General features: G+C 41.9%; 2 protein-coding genes and 1 pseudogene across 3 annotated transcripts; all 3 read right to left on the bottom strand.

The window, feature by feature from the left end:
- The window catches only part of LOC112846316 (zinc finger protein 85-like), a 241,768-nt pseudogene that overhangs the window by 111,024 nt on the left and 105,170 nt on the right, over window positions 1-25,574 (bottom strand).
- LOC102078360 (CD226 antigen) lies at window positions 10,976-15,483 on the bottom strand. The gene is made up of 4 exons (XM_005465946.4): window positions 15,216-15,483; window positions 13,828-14,157; window positions 12,499-12,828; window positions 10,976-12,215 (listed from the first exon to the last, which is right to left on the bottom strand). The coding sequence occupies exons 1-4, from the start codon at window positions 15,277-15,279 to the stop codon at window positions 12,010-12,012; spliced, it is 930 nt and encodes a 309-aa protein (XP_005466003.1). The 5' UTR covers window positions 15,280-15,483; the 3' UTR covers window positions 10,976-12,009.
- LOC109201367 (coxsackievirus and adenovirus receptor-like) lies at window positions 17,463-22,390 on the bottom strand. 2 transcript variants are annotated; one of them, XR_003219225.1, is made up of 3 exons: window positions 22,041-22,390; window positions 19,394-19,723; window positions 17,463-19,155 (listed from the first exon to the last, which is right to left on the bottom strand). XR_003219225.1 is itself a non-coding variant. In XM_019357035.2 (3 exons), the coding sequence occupies exons 1-3, from the start codon at window positions 20,957-20,959 to the stop codon at window positions 19,034-19,036; spliced, it is 522 nt and encodes a 173-aa protein (XP_019212580.1). In that variant the 5' UTR covers window positions 20,960-21,502; the 3' UTR covers window positions 17,463-19,033. The 2 variants fall into 2 exon arrangements, 1 of the variants encoding a protein (XP_019212580.1); XM_019357035.2 differs by lacking the exon at window positions 22,041-22,390 and adding an exon at window positions 20,890-21,502.

Below are 25,574 nucleotides of genomic sequence, written 5' to 3'. Positions count from 1 at the left end.
CGAGCTCACGCTGCAGACTTTGCTTCATCCGTACGGTCTCTGCAAGTGGGAACTTTTCCACGGGACAAACCTCTATGCCGTGTCAGGACTGGACAAGTTTGGAGTCGACTGGAAAATCACCGAACTGATGTTGTGAGTGTATATATTTGAGAAAAAACAAAAACGCTGTCTATATTTCAAACTGATTTACTATTGATTCTCACTGACTTAACTGTTCTTATTGAGATGCTGTTTTATGTGCATTTGACTTGAAAAGGTGTTACTCATACACAGTTACTCATAAGTTTGGATCTATTTTGCAGCAAAACGCTTTTGATTCAGGGTGTTTACTTCTTTTGCCTCCACGTTTCAAAGTCAGATGATACATTTGCTGCTTAAATTAAGAATTCACATGTTTTGGATATTTTTGTATGATCAGAACTGAAGTTGATTTTGATAAGTGTGTATTATGGCTACTCATCCTGACTTGACTGACATGTGTGATGATATAGACTTTATGTTACGCCCCAACCGACTTACTGCCAGACATAGTACTGCTGACCTTGGGCATAAAGTGCAAAGTCTACAAGCAGAGGTTGATATGCTTCAGCAGTGCCTTCATGACTCTTTGGACCTCCAGAGGAATATTTTGGAGCAGTGGACTCAACAAAAAAGGCCAGTCCCAAAAGTACCAGCTGCCCAGATTACTCACCCTTTTCCTCAGGTCTCCTCTACTCCATATGTGCCAGGCCTACCAACCAGGGAAACGGAGCAATCTATCTCAGCACCTGGCCCCGCGCAGCCCGCCAGGGCCTTGTCCCAATCCCAGTCAGATTCGCTGGAGCTAATTAACACAACCAGAGTCCTTGCTGCAGCATTGCACCAAGCTAAATTAGAGCCCATCGTGTTCACTAATGATGGCAGTCTTCACCCTGAAGAATGGCTACAGTCTGTTAATGCTTATAAAACCTCCTTAGACTTGACAGACGCCCAACTCCTCAGAGAGCTACCACACTTCCTAGCTAAGGAGCCAAGAAAGTGGTTTAATGTGCTCATTCCTCATGTATCTACATGGGCTAAGTTTTGTGAACTTTTCAGAACTGTCTTCTTGCCTGCTGACAACCAGGAGCAGATTTTGAGAGGCATCCTGGACCGTTACCAGTACCCCGAAGAGCCCCTGCCAACGTTTGTTGCCCATATGCTCAGTGAATTTAGGAGACTGAGGAACCCACCATGTGAACAGGAGCAAATTGAGCTAATCTGTAAACACGCAGTGGAGAAGTACAGAGTAGCACTGTATGGAACACCTGTAAGGTCAGTAATTGATCTAGTGCTGCGTGCCCACGAGCTGCATTCTGTTCTTGGCACCAGCCTTTCACAGCCCTCCCGAATTCAGCTGAAAAACAGAGCTGAGGGAGGACCCCGCTGTTTTAAATGTGCCATGCCTGGTGTTACATCTCGTACGTGCCCTAACTGTTCCACTGATTTTCAGGGAGCTCGCCACTCTCCCAGGACGGCTCCGGAGCCTCCTCAATCACTGCCTCCTGACCAACATCCAGTAACTCAGCCTGCGGATCCAGATGAAACTGGCATTGTCAGAGAGACGAGACCAGCTGGCAGGAGGCAGGGAAACTTCAGGGGGGGAGAGTGTTTCACAGGGGCAACCCTCCCCCCAGCCAATAACTCAGCCCTCATTGCCTATGCCAGATCCAAGTGTGCCACCTGTGCTCAATCATGTTGAGGATGGAACTTCGCAGTCATCGTGGAACACCCCTCTCAGAGTTAAAGTGAACTTTAATGGGGTAGCTCTGGATGCCACACTAGATACAGGGGCATCTCTTTCAGCAGTAAATGCAGACCTGTTACCTGAGAAAAACCAAAATCAGTCATTGAAGAATCCGTGGGATTCTCCACCCATAAGACTGGCCAGTGGTACTAACTGCAGTCCATTGGGAATAACCTGGTTAACCATTGGATTTATGGGCAAGCGAGTCTATCAGCGGTTCGTGATAGTGCAGGACCTGTCATCCCCCTTTGTTCTTGGGATGGACTTTATGACTCGCACTTCACTAACATTACATGTCCCAACAAGAACTGTGATTATGGATGATAACCCCCCATGTCTTGATGAACTCTTTGAAAATGGCTTTGTGGAAGCTGATCTCGAGTGTGGTACAATGACTTTGCAGGGCACCCCGCAGCTCTCCCTCCATGATAAGGCTGGAGAAGCTAACTTGGATTCTGAGGAGAGGGAAGGACTGTTAGAGTTGTTAAATAGTTTCGGTGACCTGTTTGATGGCCACCTTGGTCGCACTTCTCTGGCAGAACATGTCATTGTAACCGGGGATGCAAAGCCTGTTAACTTGCCACCTTACCGCACCTCACCAGCTAAAAAGCAAATCATAGAGGAGCAAGTGAAAAAAATGTTACAGGATAACATCATTGAACCTGCATCGGGACCATGGGCAGCCCCCGTGGTCATTGTGAACAAACCCCCCCGCGAACCGCGGTTCTGTGTTGACTTCCGTGGTCTAAATCAGCTGACCGTGAAGGATTCTTACCCACTCCCGCGAGTGGATGAATCACTGGACTTTCTGTCGAGAGGGAAGTTTCTCACAACGCTAGACCTTGCTAGAGGTTACTGGCAGGTCCCCATTGCTGAAGAAGCTAAACCAAAGACTGCTTTTATCACGCACTGTGGCCTGTTTCAGTTCAGAGTCCTTCCTTTCGGCCTGTGTAACGCGGAGCTCACGGGCACGTCACTGCAACCCCCCCTGGCTTCTGCTCCGCGGCTGCTGAGTGACCCCTCATCTGGGACTCTCCTCAGCTCTTTCTGGGATAGTGGCGCGGCTGCCCCTCTGTTGGTCTTCCTTGGTCTCTTGTGTTCTGGGGGCCTCTGGATGTCTGGAGTTTTGATCTCCTCCATACCTGCTTCATGCCCTGGAGGTCGGGGCAGTGGCCCCCCACACCCTCTAGCAGATCATTACATGAAGGAACCTTTTAAAAACAAGCGCGTTCATGCTCACAGGTGTACACACGGGTGATCACACACACAAACTACACCCTTTTTGGCTCCTACCTCAAAGCACACTGTGCGCTGTCGATCTCACGTGCTGCACCATAATGTTTAATATTTAGTATTTACTGTCATATTCCCATATATCATTGTGATCTTGTTTATTACTCTTGTCTTCTTCTGCTTGCTTTCTTTTTTCTTTCTCAACAGGTGATCCAGGTGATCGATATATGTATTTTTTGTCTGCTTATTCTGTTGGTTTTTGTTTTTTGCCCTTTTTCCCCGTCCCTCTTCTCAGGTTTTTTTTTTTTTTCTTTCCCTCTTTCTTTCTCCCCTTTCTTTAAAAAAAAAAAAAAAAAAAAAAAAAAGAGAGGGAAGTTTCTCACAACGCTAGACCTTGCTAGAGGTTACTGGCAGGTCCCCATTGCTGAAGAAGCTAAACCAAAGACTGCTTTTATCACGCACTGTGGCCTGTTTCAGTTCAGAGTCCTTCCTTTCGGCCTGTGTAACGCCCCTGCGACTTTTCAGCGGCTCATGAACAATGTTCTAGCTGGCCTGATTTATAAGTCCTGCGCGGTGTATCTCGACGACATTGTTGTCGCATCACCGACCTTTGAGCAACACCTGCTTGACTTAAAAGAGGTCCTTGGTAGGCTTCAGTCCGCTGGCCTCTCTTTAAAGCTGAGCAAATGCCAATTCTGCCTTTCAGAACTCACCTTCCTTGGATATCGTGTTATGCCGGCTGGCATTCATCCTGACCCTGACAAGGTGAGAGCCGTGACTGAGTTCAAAGTGCCGACCACAACAAAGCAGGTGCGACAGTTCCTTGGCCTAACTGGCTACTATCGCCGCTTTGTACAGGACTATGCCCGCCATGCAGAGCCACTCTTTGCCCTCACTAAAAAGGACGTGCAGTTTCACTGGGATGACAAGTGCCAGGCAGCTGTGGACTTTCTGAAACATTCTATAACCTCAGCACCAGTCCTCAGGTTCCCAGATTTTTCGCGTCCATTCTTCATTCACACTGATGCATGCGATGCTGGTCTTGGAGCAGCATTAATGCAGAAAGATGAGGATGGCAAAGACGTTGCTGTAGCATTTGCTAGCCGTGCTATGCACAAATCGGAAAAGCCCTACTCAACTCCAGAGAAGGAGTGTCTGGCCGTGATCTGGGCCTTGGAACATTTCCGACCCTATGTCGAAGGCTTGCACGTAACCATTTACACTGACCACAGCAGCCTCAAGTGGTTGATGTCTCGACCAAATCCCTCTGGCAGGCTTGCTCGGTGGTCTCTTCGCCTTCAAGACTTTGACTTCAGCATTATCCACAAACCTGGAGAACGTAATAAGGTGCCCGATGCCCTTTCACGTAATCCTCTACCAGATGTTGATGCCCCTATTGATCTTCTCCCTCCCTATGCCGTGATTGGGAGCATGGACCTTCGTGCTCTGCCTTCTGTAATTGTTTCGGACCGCCCGCATGTTCGTCAATTGCAGCTTGAAGACCCAGTCACAGGCTCATTGCTCAATCAGCTGGAAAGTGACCAACGATCTGGGGAGGATAATCAAGATCTGGAAAAGTATGTTGTACATGATGGTCTCCTCTATTTCCTCGACCCCAAAACGAAATGTGGTCTCCACCCACTCAAGCAGCTTAAACTGTTTGCTCCTACTGCACTCCGTGGTTATCTGCTCAAGTATTACCACGACCATCCTACAGCCGGACACCTGGGCATTGCAAAAACGCTGGCACGCTTGCGTCTCAGATTCTTCTGGCCACACATGAACTCTGATGTGAAGAAGTATGTGGTCTCCTGTTGTTCATGTCAAGCCACTAAGCCGACTCAGAGAAAAACAGCAGGCCTTATGGTCCCTATCCAGCCACAAAGACCATGGGAGTACGCAGGGGTGGACTATGTTGGCCCACTGCCCCGCACACAAAGAGGGAATGCTTATATCCTTGTTTTTGTGGACTATTTCTCAAAATGGATCGAGGTGAGTGCTGTGAGAGAAGCCACTGCTCAAGTTGCTGCGAACAAGTTCATTACTGACATTTTTGCCCGACATGGTGCCCCCTCCTACCTTATTTCTGATAGGGGAACACCTTTCATCAGTGAACTCTTTGAGCATGTTTTGTCGACTCTTGGGACTGAACACAGACTGACGACTGCATACCACCCTCAAACTAATGCAACTGAGCGTGTCAATCGCACTTTGAAAACAGCTATTCGAGCATATGTTGGGGATAAGCACACTTCCTGGGACAAATATCTTCCCCAGATCTGTTTTGCACTGCGCACTGCGCCTCACGAGAGCACAGGCCTGAGCCCGTCCATGATGCTGTATGGGCGAGAGTTGGACACGCCCTTGGACCTTGTCACTCAACCCTCCTGGGAAGGACTGAGCGACCCTGAAACGTCTTACTCAGATGACCTGAGAGCTTCACTTCGGGATGCTCATGAACATGCTCGCTTGGTGCTCGAAGAGAGTCATAAAAGGCAAAAGCACTACTATGATCTGAGACGTCGCACAGTCTCTCATGAAGTTGGAGACCTCGTCAGAGTAAAGTCGCACCCAAAATCAGATGCATCGTCCAACTTTTCTGCAAAGTTGGCCCCCCTTTACACTGGTCCCTACCGCATCTCCAAGAAGATGTCTGATGTGAATTACTGTCTCACCTCAGTGGACACTGGGGAGAAAGTTGGAGTTTTTCATGTTGCAAACCTGCAACCTTTCTACACCTGGGCCTCAGCTTTATCTGGCAAGCATGCAAAACTAAAGACTGCAGCAGCTTTGGATCTCAGTGTCCCGGACTGCAGCTTGCCTCCTGCTCTTTCAACCCCAGGCCGCATTGACTGTGACACTGTTGACACAACTTCCACGGTCTTTAGCAACGCCCCTGCTGAGACTGACTTTGACTGTACTGACACTGTCCCGCTTTTCGTGGACCAGAACTCTTTCCAAGAAACTGCTGACAATGCTCTGGAGACAGAGGTTAACGGTTCACCTCCTGCTGACAATGGGTGTGCTGTTAGAGGTTCTTATAACCTCAGACCAAGACGAGTTCCTAGAGTCACCACTGACTGGTCAGTCAATAGGTGGACCAACCCTTTTTATACTGACAGATTTGACCTAAAGTGACCTTATTTGCTTTTTGATGTGTTTTATGTGGTCTACTGTTGTAACAGGACCATTGTTTGAGTTTTCTGCAATACATGTTGATAATGTTTTCATGTTTTGGTACGGTGTTCCTGCTGACTGTTGCAGTTTTTGAAAAGAAGAAACGCAATGTAAGAAAAAAAGGGAATTTCATTCTGTAATTATCCTGGCTGTCCTGAGTTTATTTTCTTTCTTTAGCATTTATTTAAATGGACATTCAACATGTGGGACACTGTCATGTATGCCAGTTGTCGATATTGCACTGTACATTTCCCTGTTTTGGTTTCATCATCTTATCCTGCTGACCATGTATGGAGGCTGGTTAAGTCTGGACTGTACCTCTGCTGTGTTCGGCTGGGGACAGCCTTTGTTAAACCCGGGGGGAATATGTAACAGCCACTATGGTGTGGTGTCTCTTTAAGACACCCAAGTCGAGGGTTATTGTTGTCATCAGTTTGTGCCACTGCTCTCTCTCTCTCTGTGATTCTCTGGACATGTGCTTGCACGCTAGTGCATGAGGGGAGACCTTTCTTTTGTTTTTCTTTTTGTTTGCAACGTATGGGTTGTACGAACACTGCGCATTATGTTTGTTAAGCTGCAGCCGTTCAACCGGGCTTATATGGTTGAAGAAGAGAATGGGCATTAAAGGATACGCTGTGGAATTCCTAGTACCAGTGTGATCGTGTATTCTTCCGACTAGCCTGCTAAGTGTTTTGCGCCTCCTCTCAACCACCAAATACAACCCGACGTTACACAGCCTATGGTGGAAAAGCAGTCTTGCAGTGCCTCTGAGGACCCTTCTGGCTAGTGATGGGTCCAGCAACACTGACGCACCGACGCATGTATCAAGCTCACCTAGCGAAGCCTGTATCGGTGCATGCGTCGCTTTAAGAAAAAGTCACGTGATCGATACAGCTGCTGTATCGCTCATTGCCAACGCGCCAAACTGTGTTTAAAAGGTACCGCATCTGCCAACAGAATGAGTCGCCACCAAAAAAGCCCACGAAATTACTCTCCATAACAAAATGGAGCCCGAAAGAAAAAGAAAAGTTTCTGCTGTGTGGAATCATTTTGATCTTTTAACTGCAAATAAGGTAATACTTTGTCTGTCTTTGTTTCAGTGTAATCTATCAGAATAGGAAAAACAGCAATGTGACTTGCAGTGTAAATTATTTATTTCATTTTATGCAGGTTAAATGTTGCATCTGTTCTGCGGAGCTTTCTTACACAAACAAAAGCACCTCCTCAATGTTTAGGCATTACAGAGCCAAACATGAAAATGAGGAGACAAACACGCCGAGAATGAACACAGGTCGGCCTATATTGACACTGAACAGCTTTATCATCATTTTTTTTTTATTAATATGTGTTTTATTATTTTGAAATCAAGCATTGGTGAGTTTGACCAGGGGCCTGTGGGAACCCATGGCTAGGTTTCTGCCTGTAGTACTGACCCTTATGCAAAATAGGTGGAATTAAGACACAGTTCCAAAAGCAAACACAACTGATCAGTGCTGAGAGTGGTCCTGTTGCCGAGGGTGATCCTGTAATCTCTTATGAACTACCTCCAACGCTTCTATGACTGGGATGCAAGTGAAGACAGATGTAACATCTCTCTCTCACTGTACATGTACTGTTTATAAAATTAGGGAAACATAACCTGCACAAACAAAATAATTTGCAGGACAAATGTCTGACATCAATTTTGTTCGATTTGAAGAAGGTAGGGGGGCCAACTTCACTCACATGTGTTTATAAGGTTTGGGGAAACCTGCAGTCAGCTGAGACTGAAGAAGTCACTTGGATGAGTGACGAAACGTTTCTCCAACTGAAAATGTCCAGATGAACAGAATCAACCTTTTGGGATTTACTTACCTGGATGATTAAGCACGCATCAAGACGTTATTTTATTAAAATTTTTAAAATAATAGCAGCACAAACAAAAATTTTTGCAGCACAAACATAGCACAAACGTTTGACATCAATTTTGTTTGATTTGGGTAATGTGGGGGGCTGGTTGACCTTTTGACCTTTACATTTTCATTAATATCTTTAAAACAGAAGCAGCACAAACAACAATTTTAGCAGCACAAACCAGCACAAACGTAGCACAGTTGATTGACACCCATTTTGTTTGATTTAATTAATGTGGGGGGGCTGGTTGACCTCTGATGACCTCTAGAAATTTTTATTAATATCTTTAAAATGATATCAGCACAAACGAAAATTTTTGCAGCACAAACGTTTGATACCACTTTTGTTGGATTTGAAGAAGGTGGGGGGGCAACTTCACTCACATCACTCAGCTCTCAGTGATCTGTAGTTTGATTGATGAACAAATCCGTGTCCATGTAGTTACGTCCCCCTCATTGAGAGAGGCAGATATGAGCTGAAACACAGGAATCAAACCAGGGACGCTGCTGTTATGGAGCTGAACTGGAACCATTCAGACACTGAGGCCCTCTGAACACATTTTAATTACAGCTGTGCAGAGACACACTGATGTCACAACATAGATACAAGCAGATCATCAATGATGCTTCTCTCATTTCTCTCAGAGTCTGTAGGTCACATTTAAGGACGCATTAGAAACGCATCTGGAGGACAGAGGACAGAAGAGGCTGCACAGGTCATCCTTTCCAGATGCTTCTGTGGCAGGGTTCTGGTCTCTGGTTCCTCTGCAGTGGAAGAGTGGTGCAGCGGGAACAAGGGGCAGTGTCACGGTGGCTGGCAGGGCAGCTGCTGCCTCTCAGTAATCATGTTCTCCCCTTTTTGGTCACACTGGGAGCTGAGAGGGGAGAGTAGTGTGGAGTAGGGAAGCAGCTGGAAAGCTGACTGCCCTGATGTCAACGTGACCATGAACGCTGTTGTGCATATAGACATAAACTGTCACCTGAGGCTGCATGGTGTCCAATCATTTCACATTGGTGCCGAAACTCAGTTGGCAATATCCAACCCTCAGGCCTTTCCACCCGCCAAGCCAATTCAGATGTTGGCCTAGATGCTGGCTGAGTGTGCAGCCATGCACAGAGAGGAGATGGAGGCCCAGAGCCATCAGCTGGACAATCTGCACTACCAGGCAGAGCAGCAGACGCAGGTCCTGCAGTAGCTCATCAGGGTCGCCACGACGCAACCTCCCTCTCCACTGGCGGTGACTATACACCAAATGGAGGAGGGCAATAACCTGTAGATGTTTATGGAGGCTCTCCAGGCCATTGCAGAGTTTAGCCAGTGACCTGGGGCAAAGTGAGCACAGCAGCCGTTGTCGGGGGAGGCCCAGATAGTGGCTCTGAGGCTACTGCCAGCCCCACAAGGGGTGTTCGAGGATGTCTGCCGGGCTGTTCTGGATCGCCTAGGTCTCTCCCTGGAACCTCATCGCTGCCGGTTCTGGGCCAGCTGGATGACAGCCAACATTCATGTGGGCCCGGAAGCCACATGACGCAGCTACAAGGTGGCTGCAGCCTGGGGTGTTAAAGGGGGAGGCCTGCATGCTGGCAAATGTGGTCCTTAAGCAATTGGTGGAGGGGATAACAGAGGTGGAGGATGAACTCAACCTGGGTGTCTGTTGTCTTAAGTAGTCTGGGAGTTGACTGAATGTTGGGGTGGGTGTAATTTGTCTCTGTGGTGGGGTCTCTCCATGCTCTGTGGGACTCGTGGTGCTACTGCTGTGGGTCCCTGTCTGGAGGGCATTGGCCCTCTGCCCATCATACCACCACACATGTAGGGCCTTGATGTACAGGTACATGACTGAGGTGCAGGGGAGGCATTCCTCCTCTGTCTCCCCCTGGCCACCTGTGCCTCAAGTTTTATTCCACAACTTAGACACTCATGTAACTCATGCAAAATACGGGGCTACAAAATCCCTTATTGTTATCTATCTATTGTTATCAGTAACAGGATATTGCCTGTTATTGTCACAAGGGGGTGCTGTGACGTAGTCTTGTGCTCTGATTACCTTGCGTCTAGTACGCAGGAAGCATTACCTGTCTCTTCCTGTGAGATCTTCCCTCTCTGATGGTGGTCAAGTGTGTGTTGGAGCGCATGAAAAAGTATCTTGGTATGCAATGCTGCAACCCAGTTAATGAGAGCAGATTGTTTTATGCAGGGCGATCGTGGCTCAAGAGTTGTCAGTTCGCCTTGTAATTGGAAGGTTGCCGGTTCGAGCCCCGGCTTGCACAGTCTCAGTTGTTGAGCAAGACACTTCACCCGTTACCTGCTGGTGGTGGTCAGAGATCCCGGTGGCGCCAGTGTCCGGCAGCCTCGCCTCTGTCAGTGCGCCCCAGGGTGGCTGTGGCTAGTGATGTGTCCTGTGTGTCGAAGCGTCGAATCGTGTGTCGGGTAATCTCGGGGGAGTTTTTGTGAAGCGCGTATCGAGGCTCGCTTTGATTACGTATGCAGTGACGTTCGAGGCCTCTCGAGCAGTCCGTACCATGTGACTGATTCAGGAACTGTCTCGCCGGTTCGCGCCAGATTCGAAATAAATGGGCAGCAAAACACAGCTGATTTCCCATCACACTGTGTTGTGGAATTACGTACGTGCTACATAGTTACTTGAGCATTTCTTCTTCGATGGAGCCAGCAAGGAAGAGATTTGTTTCCTCTTCTATAAAGTATGCACACAGTAATAAATGTCACAAATGATAAGCACCATAATATAAATAAACAACACTACAGATCCTATAACCTGATATATGCCTTTTAGTTTATTAAAAAGTGAAGCGCCACACAGTTTGTGTCATTATCCAGATGTACATAAGCATGATTACACTCTGCTGCAGACACAGACACAGTCCTTCCTGTTGGACTTCTTTGAAGTGCTGCTTTACAGTTGGGTCACTGTAAAGTAAATTCTCTGCAGACTCTGCAGGTAGTTGGACGTCCACACCAACACTCACTCTCACTGCAGCTACACAAATCTGTACTTTATATATTTATATCCCGTGAAAATTCAAACGAATCATCTTAGGATAGCTTAAATGTCCAACAACCCCACAAAACATGAAAACTGCACCAAACACCACAAAATAATCCACATTAAGGCCAAAGTAACAAGTCTTCTCATACAAGAAGAGGATATCAGGCCCTTGTAGAGCAAAATTTAGTATTGTGGTCTAGACAACGCAAAATGTGAGATCCACCTATGTGGACTCCAGGTCCTAGGTTAATCTATCACATGTCATGTTATTAGGTACAATTATAATGTATTGTTTATGTCCCTTAAATAAAAAGGTAGTTTTAAAGTATAAAATATTCAATATATACAAAAAAGAAAAATAAATTTGTCGACTGTCTCAGTGGCTGATACAGGCCTCAATGTGAGCTTGAAGCCATTTATAATGTTTGAGTTGTTTAATGTGTAGGTGCTCACAACAAACAGATTTTGAATTAAAGCCAGGGAACATTGCTAGCACAGAAAGTGTCTAATCTTCTAGCACATATGGATCAGTCATATTACCATTATTTCCCCCTAAGGTGTTGGCAAAGGCACCAAGTTAATACTTGAAAAAGCTTCTCAGTCACTCAGGTCATCCTAGTCTAAGGAGCTTGGAAAGAAAATGGGGGGGTGGGTGTCTCTTCACCATTTTCTCTTCAGAACTGAACCTTCTTGGATGAGAGGTGAAACGTCTTCAAGAAACTTAAAGAAGTCCAGATACTTTTCTTTTCTTTCGAAGCTCAGACTATAAACTATTTACTTAGTGACAACTTTGCTTTTAGCCTTTATTCAGAAAGCCTTATGTTGGCTAGTTATGTATCAGGGTAACATTTAAAGCTTTCACTGTACAGAACTGAACTGTCAGTTTCTGTTTGATAATGGGCTGTTGTGGTGAATGAAATAGTTACAAGTCCATGCAGTTTTAAGTCTGAAGAGGCTGTTTGCTGTGTTGATCAGCAGGATGCTCTTTTGAAGGTTGATGCTTTTTTCTGTAGATCAGAAAACCAAGAACGGCAATAACAACAAGAAGCACAGCAGAAACACTCAGGCCAACTATCAGCCAGACAGATCCGTCCTCCTTTCCTCCATCTTTGTTGTCTTCATCCTTCTCTTGTCCTCCTGTCTGACCTGCAGGTGAGAAACAGGTGTGAGGTGTCAGCTGTCAGGTAGGTGATGAGTGAAGAACAGAACAGAATCCATTTCTTTTTCATGTGCAGGAGGTGAAGTAAAAAATACAGTGTGAAGATTTACCTGCTGGTGGAATTTTCTGTGCTTTGATTTAAAAAAGGACATCTGACAAAAACTGCAGCCACAATCTTATTTTTAAAAATGGCAGCAGAGTAAGCGCTAATATTTGTGACGTCACTGTGTCAAACAATGGTGAAGCAGTGTCTGAACTGTACTGACTTACCTGGAGGAACATTCAGGTTAATGATGCTGACGAGTTTCCATGTTCGTGCTCCTTCTATAAAAACACGACACTGATATGTTCCAGCATCAGCAGTCGTCACATCCCTCAGAATCAAAGACACGTCTCCATCCTTCATCTGTCTGTCCTGCAGATCCACCCGGTTCTTAAATAATGGATGCTGGTTGTCTGGAACAAATTTCCCATCGTCATGAAACAGGACATTTTCATCTCCCAGGTCAGCTCTTCTCCAGTCTACAACTAAGATGTTGTTTGGAGCTCGACATGTCAGAGTGACGTCCTGTCCAGACTCAGCTGTGATGATTTTCTGGTCTGAAAGAGGAAACAACACAGAGCAGAGAGGTTAAAGGTCAAAGTACAACTGATCACTTCTACAACAACCAATCAGATTGAGGACTTTTTTCTAAAATGATATTTATCTCACAGTGACACCTCTCTGAATCAGTAATAAAATAATCAGTATATAACCTGAGCAAAAACTACTTATTTCTCTTTATCTCTCTGGGATACTTTTTTCAACTACTTAGTCTCACTGGAAGAAACAAATACCAAAGTTGAACAGAGCAACAAACCACAGTTTTAGGTTATTAAATTCTAGTCTTGAGTTTGTTAGCATGTTCAGTGACTAACAGAGATCCTCAGTCTAAAGCTGAGTGTGAGGTTGTGAGAAAGTCTCTGCCTGCATTCATAGATGTGTCCTTTCAGCTGCTCTGATCCAACCTTTGGTCTCTATGAAGAGGCTTCAGGGAGATGTTTCTACGTTGGACTGTAGGACCATCAGAAATGTGTGCAGTAACAAAACAGGCAGCACTGAAAGGAGCTCTAAGTGTTTGTGTTGTTCAATGATTTGTGCACAACAACAAAAATGGGACCTCTCTCATCCATCAGTCATCATGTGGACATTTTTCGGACACACTTTGAAGCTGATGGACGTTTTGTGTCTGCACTAAGTACGTTTTCAGCAGCTATGGCACCGGCAGGATTCACTTTCACAGACTCACAACCACCAGCTTCACCCCTCCCCTCCCCCTCCAGCTGTAGGCTTTAACATTGAGTTTCCCCACACATGTTTACAGACGAGTTAGAGAGCAAGAGAAGAAGAGACTGATTCATAAATGTCTTTGTTTCTGCTCTAACCTTACCCAAACAATGCTGCTCTACAACTCTAGACTACCAGCCACAAAGACAACAGCTGGAGAAACATCTGTCTACCTCTGACATCCACCAGCTCATCCATACAACAAACACACATCAACAACCAGGAAGCAGCTTCACCTCTGATCACACACACACTCAACTCTACTCACTCACCTGGAGGATCAACAACAGTCAGGTAGATGAGCTGCCATAAACGTGTTTCTCTCATGAAGACACGACATTTGTATGTTCCAGTATCAGCAGTGTTCACGTTGTTTAAAATCAAAGACACGTCTCCATCCTTCATCTGTCTGTCCTGCAGATCCACCCGGTTCTTAAAAGATGGATCCTGGTTGGCTGGATCAAAGCGCCCATCCCGATACAAAAAGACATAATTAGCTCCATATTCTGCTCTCCTCCACTCTAAAACTATGATGTTGTTGTTTGGAGCTCGACATGGCAGACTGACGTCCTGTCCAGACTCAGCTGTGATGTTTCTCTGGTCTGAAAGAGGAAACAAAACAGAGGATAGAGGTCAAAGGTCAAAGTACAATTATCCTCAGAAAGATTTAATTTAAACACAATGTTTTATTCTTTAACATCTGACTGAGAGTATAAAATATCTCAAACGTGGATAGAAATCACCAAACTCTTTGTGTTTGTCCCTCTGGAGTCAGTCATTTGAAAAATCCCATTAGCTATTACAATTTACAAATTGGTCACCATATTCTAAAACAATAAAACACAATAACACAACACAATAAAAAACACATCCAATCACTTTTTTCTGTGTCTATGTGCTTTCTATCCAACATTCACACTCTGATTAACACATCAGGAGCAACTCTTGTTTTTAGCATCTTGCCCAAAGATACTTTGGCATGGAGCCTGGAAAAACCACTAGCTTTTAAAAGATAGCCTGCTCTACCTCCTGAGCCACAGCCCAAGTTTACCAAAGGTACTGGTGTGTAGGTCTGCTGGAGCCCAAACATTTGTATGTTTGCTACAGAACAGCTGGAAACATCTGCACCTATGACAACAAATATATCAGTGTTTGCTCAGAGTATTTTATTTTATAACTATGTTTGTTGTGCATTGCACTGAACTACTGACCAAGTCAAAGAGCCTCACATACTGAAACACACTTTACAGTCGCAGCTTGCCGTTATTTTTAAATTGTTATAATATTCACTGTCAAACACCTTTCAAGCAACAGCAAGTTAAAACATTTCAGACACTGTGAGTCTCTGCATGCTGTCTTTATGGAGCTACAGCTGTTTGTATACACTGAACAAAAAGCTTTGTAGCTGTATACTGACTCCTGACACTACAGCACATCACACTGACACACACATTACACTTCTTTGTCTCTGTCACAGCTGGATTACAGTCAATAGACGTTAAATCCACATCGACTCCACCCAGACTCGTTTCTCCTTTGCAGGCAGACAAACTGAATCAGTATGAAAATAATTATTATAGAAGACATGGGACTGTCAGTCTGGTTTACTTGTTAGCAAATCGCCACCCAAACTGTGAGGTTTCTAACAGGTAAATCTCACCTGCAGAGACAAACACGAAGACAAACATCAAAGTGGAGCAGAGCGACGCAGTTACAAAAAACATTTCCGTATTCTTCTGTTGATCCGACACGTAGTTTGGTCTAAATGTCTGAGTCTGTTGCTATTTTCTCTGAATTACACAACCTGGTTTTAAAATCTGACTCCATGAGATTAAATTTAAGGTTTAAATAAAGTTTTACTCGCTCGATCCCGAAATGGCCGACTCGTCTCACAAGTACGGAGCTCTGTTTACGGAAAAGAGTCACGTGATCAGAGTCACTGCTGCGTTGTAACTGGTTAGGTGGTTTATAAGGACGTGACTCATTGGCAGGTTTTGTGCTGTTTTGGTGATTTTGTGCGGGAGAAAGCGAAACAAGTGTGCGACATGATTAGAGACACTGTGACAAGAGACGACGCTTCGTTAAATTGTTAAAAAAAAGCATACTGCCAACCTATTATTATAGCTTGTTGTTCATTATTATTATTATTATTATTATTATTGTTATTATTTAAAAAATCAATAAGACACAAGCAAAGAGAGAACACAGCATGGCATGAATAAATAATTTTGTTTAAACAAAATTATTTATTCATCAAATAGATGTAACATGTTTTTAATCCAAAAAAATACATGTTGAAAGCACCACAACGGTACCCTGATGTCTCACAGAAATGCCACATCATATCAAACAGAAGCTGGCAACTCAGCTCTGCAGAGTGGACAATCATAACGAAGCAGTTCATTTCAAGTTTTAGATTCAAGCTGCTTTTTATACTTTTGGCCACCAGATGTCACCAAAGAGGACTGTGTTGAAAAGTTTGGAGTAATGAAGCTTTTTTCAAAAGACTCTACTCTTTCACTACGCTTAAGGAAGTTGAAAGTCCACAGCACGTGTTACGTCGTATGGGCAGGATGATCATACATGCATTATAACAAAAAGTACATAGTGAAAAGTAGTATTGGGGCCACATTATAAAAAAAAATATTGATGATCATTTTGAGAAGAAAGTCAAAATTTCTCAATTAAAGTCGAAAATGTACTTTGAGAAAAAAAGTTGAAATGTGGAGGTTAGAGTTGTTTTTTAAATGCAACAACTGTCAAGGTTGCTAGATCCTCCGAGTTAGTGAAATCATACTTCAGAATTTTTTTCATTTTTAGCAAATGAAGCCTTGTGATACTTGTATTGAATAAAGTTTCATTACTCTAAGTTTTCTTTATTATCAGATTCAAATACTTCTGGCTCTATTAGTGTTTTTCTTTCATTTTTAATCATTTTTTCCTGTATTGAAAGATCATAAAATGGAGGATAAGCTCAGTAGTCTTATTGGTTTCACTTTTAATTTTACAACAGGTTGGAGGAGTGTTTGAAGAGTGCAGTTGTAAAATCAAGAAAATCAAATATAAGCTCTGGTTCACGTCCAGAGTTAGTCACAGCTTTGAAGTGTGTTCGTGATCAGTCTACTGTAGGACCTTCAAGTTTCTGATGGCTTTCTTACAGAGAGGTGCGGATCTAGAGAAATTTTCTTAGGGTGGCATGGATATCAAATTGGGTAATATCCATTACGTATGGTTAAAATGCATCAAACACACACACACATTTCATATAAATAAAGTCTATAACTTAATTTTCTTTAGCGCAGATAAATAAATACAATGAATTAATTCATTAAAGATTTCAGTTACATAAAACGTGCATTTTGTAAACTGAAAAAAAATAATATTGCACAAGTCACTGAGACAACAAGAGACAAAATTATGGCGGAGCGTTTGCGAATGTCGTTTGAAACTTGTGTGAACAAATGTAAATATAAGGATTCTTTCTGCATCATGAGTTCAGCCTGGCCTTCCTTAGATCAGATTGGGACAATAAATCTATGAGAAGGTGATGTCATCTTCTGATATGTTTATTCTGATATATGTAGTCCTTCCAACACGCATCACTTCTAATGCTTGTCATGAATTTATCATATGTAATAGTGATTCTAATTTTTGGCATCAAGACATTTTTGGAACTTTTCTACCAGCTCAACAGTTCTGTCAACACACACACACACAAAACAGTTTCTGTGTGGTTTGGATCACAATCTGTATATGTATCTGTCTGTTGGCCAAAGATGCAACAGGGTGAAAACATGTGAATGTGTGATGATTTTCAGAGATGAAGAAAGCAGGAACAGAGTTCAGAAAACAGGAGGGAGATTACATTCAATGATAAAGGCTGCTGATCATGTGATTTTTGATAAAGCTGAAATTTGATCAAGGCTCTGTGCATAATGGACATTTTTCTGGTTTTATTTTGTTGAATTATTTGTTGTTGCTCATGACAAACTTTACAAGAAACATTCAAAAGTTCAAATGAAAACAGAAAAGCATGAAAAAAAAACAACGTTGATGAAGAACATTACAATACTGATAATACAATAATAAAATGACTTGGCTACAAAGCAACAAATATGTAATAAGCTTTGTGATACAGATTTAGAGAAATGAATATCTGACTCTGCATCTATACAGTTGGAGTTTATTGCCCAGAACACTTTGTAAACTGTAAAATTTGATAAACTGGCTTCACTTAAAAACATCCACAAACTTATTTATTTTGTTAAAAAAGTAACATCATCTAAAGGTGAATAATATAAAGAAGGAAAAGACCCAAATACTCAATACATGACAACGGAAAAAAGCTCTACCTAATTTTATGTAACAAAATGTTTTTGAGGTGTCTTTCAACTGTAGCAGATCAGTGCATCCTTCACACTCCGATTATTGATTCCTTATAATTCACAGTATTTGCTATGTTGTTCGGATTATTTTATACAGTGTTTGTCATGTCATTTGATTTAGTCAGTGACTGTAATTATTCTGTGACAGCTGATCTCTACCTGAGTATCAGTTTGTGCAGCTCAATCCTCACAGAACAAGTTTGATCTTACAAACAGCTGCTGAACAGAAAAAGGAAACAAATATACTCACACATGTAGAGTATTTTACAAAACTGTAAAATCTTGTACATTGAATTCTTGCACAGTGTAAAGAAGCTGTACTGTAACACTAATTTAATGTAAGGTTTAGTTTGTAATACTGTTTTACATGGTCTTAATCAATCCTGTGAAAAATGAATGAAGAGGAACAAACACTGTGGATCACAGAGTCGCTGACAGAGAGCTCAGACAGACACTAACACAGTCTGAACAGGTTTGATGAAATGAAAAATTAAGTCTTGTAAAACGTTCTAATAACCATCTCTAATAAATGTAAACACACAATGTAACGAGTTATCAATCTGCCTACTTATACAGTACATGCTTTCATAAACAACATCTGTGAGGATTATCTGGACTTTTTGGTAAAAGTTGGATCTTGTTTCTAAACCAACTATTTGTGAAGAAGTAAATTTCCTAGTTTCTCGTTCGCTGGTGAAATTCAGTTCAACAGGGCTGGAGCCGATTCCAGCTGTCACTGAGTGTGAGGTTTAGTCCACCAGGACAGGACCAACAGCAAACATTAATAAATAGAGTTAATGTTTGTTGTCTATGAATTCTGATTTTATTGTTTAATGATAACTTTGATGAACTTAAGGTAAATAGCAATTCATCATTTATTAATAATGGTTATTACAAAGTGTTACCTGAAACTAAATTCGGGACATATTTGAACTCTAAAGCTAAATCTCACTTTTTTTCCACATTCTGAAAGTCAACACTAACGGTTTGAAATAGCAGCAGGAGTCTCACAGTTATCTGTACGAAACCCTGAGACGCCTGAAACGGGCTGATGTCCAACAGAATACTGAGCCTTTTCTATATTTTCTGTAGATCAAGAAAACAGCAGCAGCAACAAGAAGCACATCAGTACGACAGGTAAATCCTTCTTCTTTACTCCATTTTTCTTCCTTCCATCTTTGTTGTCTTCATCCTTCTCTTGTCCTCCTGTCTGACCTGCAGGTGAGAAACAGGTGTGAGGTGTCAGCTGTCAGGTAGGTGATGAGTGAAGAACAGAACAGAATCCATTTCCTCTTCAAACTGCTGTCAGACATTATCTACTGCACTCTGATCACATCACTCAGACCAGCTGCTTTCTACAAAGTCTCATCAACAACATCTTTAGAAACAAACATCAACAACCAGGAAGCAGCTTCACCTCTGATCACACACACACTCAACTCTACTCACTCACCTGGAGGATCAACATGAAGGTTGAAGATGTTGACGAGCTTCATATTGTCTCCTTCTCTCTGGGCACGACACTCGTATGTTCCAGTGTCATTAATCGTCACATCCTTCAGAATCAAAGACACGTCTCCATCCTTCATCTGTCTGTCCTGCAGATCCACCCGGTTCTTAAAAGATGGATGCTGGTTGTCTGTAAGAAAGTGCCCATCCCGGAACACAAGGACATATTCATCTCCCAGGTCAGCTCTGCTCCACTCTACATTTATGATGTTGTTGTTTGGAGCTCGACATGTCAGAGTGACGTCCTGTCCAAACTCAGCTGTGATGATTTCATCTGAAAGAGGAAACAACACAGAGCAGAGAGGTTAAAGGTCAAAGCACAACTGATCACTTCTACAGCAGGCGATCAGTGAGAGAAACTGCAGAAAGTGAGACTGCTGATCTCGCTCAGATCAGTCGTCAGTGGTGTAACAGTTTCAGTCACAGATATTGGTCAGTTGCAAATATAATGCTTATTAATGCATACAAACAATCATTTTACAGTAGGAAACAACAATCATACAGGTGATCGAAAAGGTTCAGTCAATGCTAATGAAAATGAGTCAAAACACAACAAAGATAGTGTCATGTTGTGTTAATGAATATTAACACAAAATCACAGAGTAGTCACCTCACTGATGAACACTTGTGGTCCATCCTGAGAATCTCCAAAACACAGAACCTAAAAACATGAACAGGATTGTTGCCAAGAAAAGATGCGAGCCATCCAGCTCTGGCAAAATAATGGAATGTTTTGAGCTGTTATGATTATAATGTTAGTTAAAAGCACGATTTTTATTTATATTTTCATGTTTTTTGAAGCATGCCTATATTTTGAAATTGCACAATGTTGACAGAAGATCAAAACATTTTAATTTATTTTAAGTTGAAGTTGATTTATTTTGGAATAATATTGCAACCTGTTTGTTTCAACGCATATTTCAGTAATTCTTGAGAAAAGTGACAAACATGTCTGTCAGATAAAACCCAATTTTGGCATTAAAAATTTGAATACGCAATTGTTAACCCAACTGACTAAAAGACAAACCAAGGCAATGTTTATACAACAAAAGGATGATTTTGCGTCAAATAAGTGTTCATCCTCTTCAGCAGCCCTGCAAAATTGCTGTGACATGAACCAGCCATCTCATTATAAGACACTGTGAGTCTCTGCATGCTGCCTTTATGGAGCTACAGCTGTTTGTATACACTGAACAAAAAGCTTTGTAGCTGTATACTGACTCCTGACACTACAGCACATCACACTGACACACACATTACACTTCTTTGTCTCTGTCACAGCTGGATTACAGCCACAGATGTTACATCTACACAGAGTCTATCAGGCCTCTGAATCAAAATAAAACTAACTCTTTGTGAAATATTGTTGACTTGTAATACAGGTTCATTCTCTTTGTCTCAGAAGCAAATATATTTTTGTTTATAATGGTTAAACCTCACCTGCAGAGACAAACACGAAGAAGCCGACAAACAGCAAAGTGGAGCAGAGTGACGCAGTTACAGCTGACATGTCCGAGTTCTCAAGGTCAGCTGAGCCGACACTTTAATTGTGATAAATGTCTGAGTCTGTTAGTATTTCCAATGAATGTCCCAAGTATCTCGACTTTTTTAGATTCAATTTAAGGTCTAAATAAAGCTAAACGTTTTGTCTTTTCTGCTACTCAAACTCAACACCTTCGCTTCAATCTCGTTTCAGGAAGTCACATGACATTTATGATCGTCCTACATCAGACTGTAGGACGATCATAAATAAGTGCGTCATAACTAAAGCGGTGAAATCTAAAGCAAGTCTGAATGTTTAACAGGTTCAATTCTTGAATGAGCAACACAACACACAATGAACAACAAAAACATAACCTCATAATCTCATCATCAATCATCAACAACTAAAGACCATCATCAGCCAAAGCTCTTCAAAATGATGTCATTGTATAAAAATTTATATTGTACTATAGAGGAGGCAGCATTTAGCTGTAGCCTCCATCAAACCACAGCTGTTCTGCAGAACTTTGTCCACCTTTGACTGTCTTTAAGTTGTGTTGGAGTCACAGACAGCAAATCTTTGTTCTTGATGGAGAACCAGTGAGTCTGTTTGGACTTTCCTATGAAACATCAGTGCAGGAGTCTCAAAGAAAGAAGCAGCAGACGCACACAGAGAAAACATGGAAAAAACTTTTAAATTCATCACTGAATTAAAAAAAAAATGAAGGAAGTACAGCTGCTGAAATTGTTGGAGCCTAAAAGTCGAATTAAATTAAAGACAGGCTCTGCATAAAGGTCTAGTCTAGTTCTGTGCTGAGATTGAAAGAGTGTTGAAACAGGCACACACCCTATCTTTGAGGAGGCTTGTCTGTACATGCTTTATATTTGGCATCTTCTTCACTGTAAGCAATTTCTTTTCTCTCATTCTTATCAAACCAACATTCTGTAAATTAGTCACTCAATTAACTTCTGTGTGAAATTGTCAAAAAACAAAATGAGGTAAAACGAATCTTAATGCAATTCAATCATTGTAACCTAATTAACATTAGCAACGCATTGCTCAAATAATAATTTGAACAATACAAACCAGATGGTGTCAGATCACTTACTGTTCTCGGGAATTCAGGACAGTCCTCAGTTTTTGCTGCATCTTGATGAGGAAAGAACAAGATGAGAACACATTTTATTCTCTCTCAGTCACTGTTCTGAGTTAGAGGCAGTCCCAAGCTGACATAAGTGTTAAATTAATTCATGTAAGACAGAAGTAAAAAGAAAAATCCAGAAATAAGTGCTGATAGAAATACTGGACACTAACTTCACCAAGTTACTAACTTCAGCTGTGAAAACACCAACTGACACAGAGACAGGGGAGCACAGCTGTTTTACACCATCAGACAGACAGGATCAGACATGTTTTGCTATGTTGTTTGATGCAATGATGAACATGTTGAAACTTGGAGCTAAACTTGCTCAGATTTTGAGGAGTATTCATACTGTGTGGCAGGTTGAGGCAACATTCAGTGATGCATAAGATCTGTGTGGTACGCATTTTCACCTTTTTTCACCAATATTGTTGTGTTTAATCAAAAAAGGTGATTGATTAATTAATTAATTAGTTAAAAGGTGATTAAGAAAAAAAAAACAATGGAGGAAAAACCAAGACAAAGGTTCAGAGAAATACAGCAAATTATTTAATGCACACCAATTTATTCAGGAATAACTTCTTCCAAAATTTGCTTAACGAAGTTTTTAAATAAAAAAAATATTATTTTAGTTTCTTTCTTGATGTCTCCAGTAGGAGACATCAAGCATACCTTAAAATACCAAAGCCGTTTGCAGTTCTTTGAATGTGACTAAATGTATTTAGTCGTTTAAAGAGCATCAGGTTTAGTGGGATGTTTACAAGATTTAAGTTTAAGGTTATGGTAGAATCAGCTTTTCAGAAGCTCCTAAATGTAAAGCAGCATTTTTGTGTTTGCACTTTTGTTATAAAATAACTTGATCACAGCTCCAGGGTCTTCTGTCATAGACTTACAGTGATTCTTGTTTTCAGAACTAAACTCTTTGTGAGGTGCAGTTCACACACACAGTTCGTTATTGCCAGACGCCACGTTTATTTGTTTACAGCGCTGTCAGCCGCTGTTTTTTTCCTTTTACTTACTTCCGAAAAGAAAACCTAATTTCTGCTGTTCAATAAGCTACTAAAGAAATTTAAACTTTTTAACATTATGCAAAATTTTTAAACGCTAAGGTGTGTCTCTAATAAAACCTCTGTAATTTGCTCTGCTTCACTTCAGCAGCATCAGGTAATGTTCATTTGTTGATTAATGGTTTTCTTTCATTTTTGATCTACTGCTGAATATTTTTATAAAATCGTTTTTCTGTTTTTAGCCTTAGCTTTCTTTTTATAGTTATAAAAATATGTAAATGTACTGATCTATGATCTGAATTATACTATTGACTGACTGTCTGAGGCTAACAGTTACACAATCATACCAAAACTGTGTCCTGATAGTTTCCACTTTCTTTTTTGTATCAGACATACTGAGACAATATTCGGGATAAATAACCATGAAAACAATTTATTCAGTTTAGAGGTTTACACATCATTATAATCAAAGAGCCTGTTTCACTTGAATCGTCCACTTGATGGCGCAGTAGAGCAAGTGAATCATCACAATGCTTCGAACCATGAGTCGACCAGTTGGATGGAAAGCTTCACTTCATCACGAGGCTTCATCTCACCATCACTACTGACTGCATGAGGTTAAATTTAATTGTTTTTCACACTTCTGCTTCAACATCTGTGAGGGAAGTCATGTGACAGATGTTTGGTAGATTGGAGTGTAGGACGATCATGAAGTGTGTTAAACAGAAGCAGTGAAATCTAACACAGGTCTGAGTGTCACTGTATAAAAATGTATATTGTGTGTATATCGCTGTAGCTTCCATAAAACCAAAGCTATCCTGGAGAACGTTGTCCACCTTTGTGAGGAACAAAGACGCAGGAGAACGAACAGCATCAAATAATTAGTTTCATAAGAGTCGAGTAATGGAATACATTTCATCTTTTTGATTGAGTAGATTTTCTTCTTTATATTGTGTCAGATAAAGTCTGACAGGTTTTGGCTCTTCAGATGATAAAACACATTGAATTAAATTAATATGATGAGTTTTCACAGACTTCAGTCAACCTGACAAATTACCTGAAATAGGTCATTTTAAACACTTACAGTTTTTCTGAAGTATCTCTGAAACCCCAAAACGCTCTACTGATCATCAGGATGGAAAAAAAACAGAAAGATAAGAGGTTTGAATCCATTTCCCCATTTTGGTCTTGTGTTGTCTAATATTGCATATTCTGCCACCGTGACCAATGTCGTAATCATCATTATCAGTACTGTGAACTTACTGCTTGTATAATAGTGATAAACCTCAGGAGAGATCATGATGGGAGAAAATTGCAAACAACTCTATGAAGTCAAGCTGCCTTTATTATTTCTGTGACCTCAGCACGCTGACAGACCTGAAGTTGCTAAAGATTTAGTGATAATTATAGGGAAGAAACTTCTATTTTTCATCCGTTTAATCAAACATTTGATGCCTCAGCTGTCTCAGTACTATAGCGTTCTGCAACTACAACTAACCTGAGGAGTCTTGGATTTGGCTGCAGGTGCCCCTGTACATCCTTCTCAGCAGCACACATGTGGGTACCATTTAATCACACTTCTTCCTGAGCTTTGCTTCATCACAAGACTAAAGGTGGCATCCCGTGTCACAGTCTTATCATCATCCAATTGGAGAAGAAACATTTCCAGTCATCCTGGTTTTGTTTTCTGATCCTGCAAAAAGACTGAGGACAGCAAAGAACATGAGATACACAACATCCAACATTCAGACTCAACAGTCTCCATAAATGAAGAGCACCAGGTTGGTCCAGTTATACTAGATATGAGCATACTTCACATTACTGTGTATGAATAATAATCAAACTTTGAAAATGCAGAGTATGATGTCCCATCATCAGACTGCAAACATACATCTACCAGGCTTTTTTGTTGGCAGAGGTGAAGATTCTCACATCAGGCTGTCACAGTCTGCCGAGGCAAACTGCGTGGAGTGTGAAGGGTGGACCCAGGTGCAGACATTCTAAAACTCAAAACTTAACTGATGATGAGCTTTATCGTTTATTCAGGCAGACAGGAAAGTACAAAATAAAAGGGCAAAAACAATGCAAATGCAAACTATGTAAACTAGAAAGGAAGCACAAACTATGAAAACCCTGGCAAACAGAAACACAAACAAAACTCTAAACATGGCAATGAGGAGGAGGAGGATCTATGAAAACCTGAACGCAGGACATGGCATGGGAAGAACACAGACAATCCGACAAAGACTGAATGAGAAGGCACAGACTAAATACACACAGGAGGCTAATGAGAGAAGTGGGAACAGCTGACACACATGAACATAACGACCTCAGTGGAAGAGTAAAACTAAACACGATGAACACAGGAACACAAGATCTCTTCAAAATAAAACAGGAAACATGAGACGCAGACATGACAACCAGAACTTGGCAACATAAGACACAGACATGAAACACATGAAGGGCAGGGGAGACTTAACAGGGGTTGGAAGCC

This window comes from Oreochromis niloticus, linkage group LG3 (genome assembly GCF_001858045.2).
Source record: "Oreochromis niloticus isolate F11D_XX linkage group LG3, O_niloticus_UMD_NMBU, whole genome shotgun sequence".
NCBI lineage: Eukaryota > Metazoa > Chordata > Actinopteri > Cichliformes > Cichlidae > Oreochromis > Oreochromis niloticus.
This window is presented reverse-complemented; position numbering and strand designations above follow the sequence as displayed.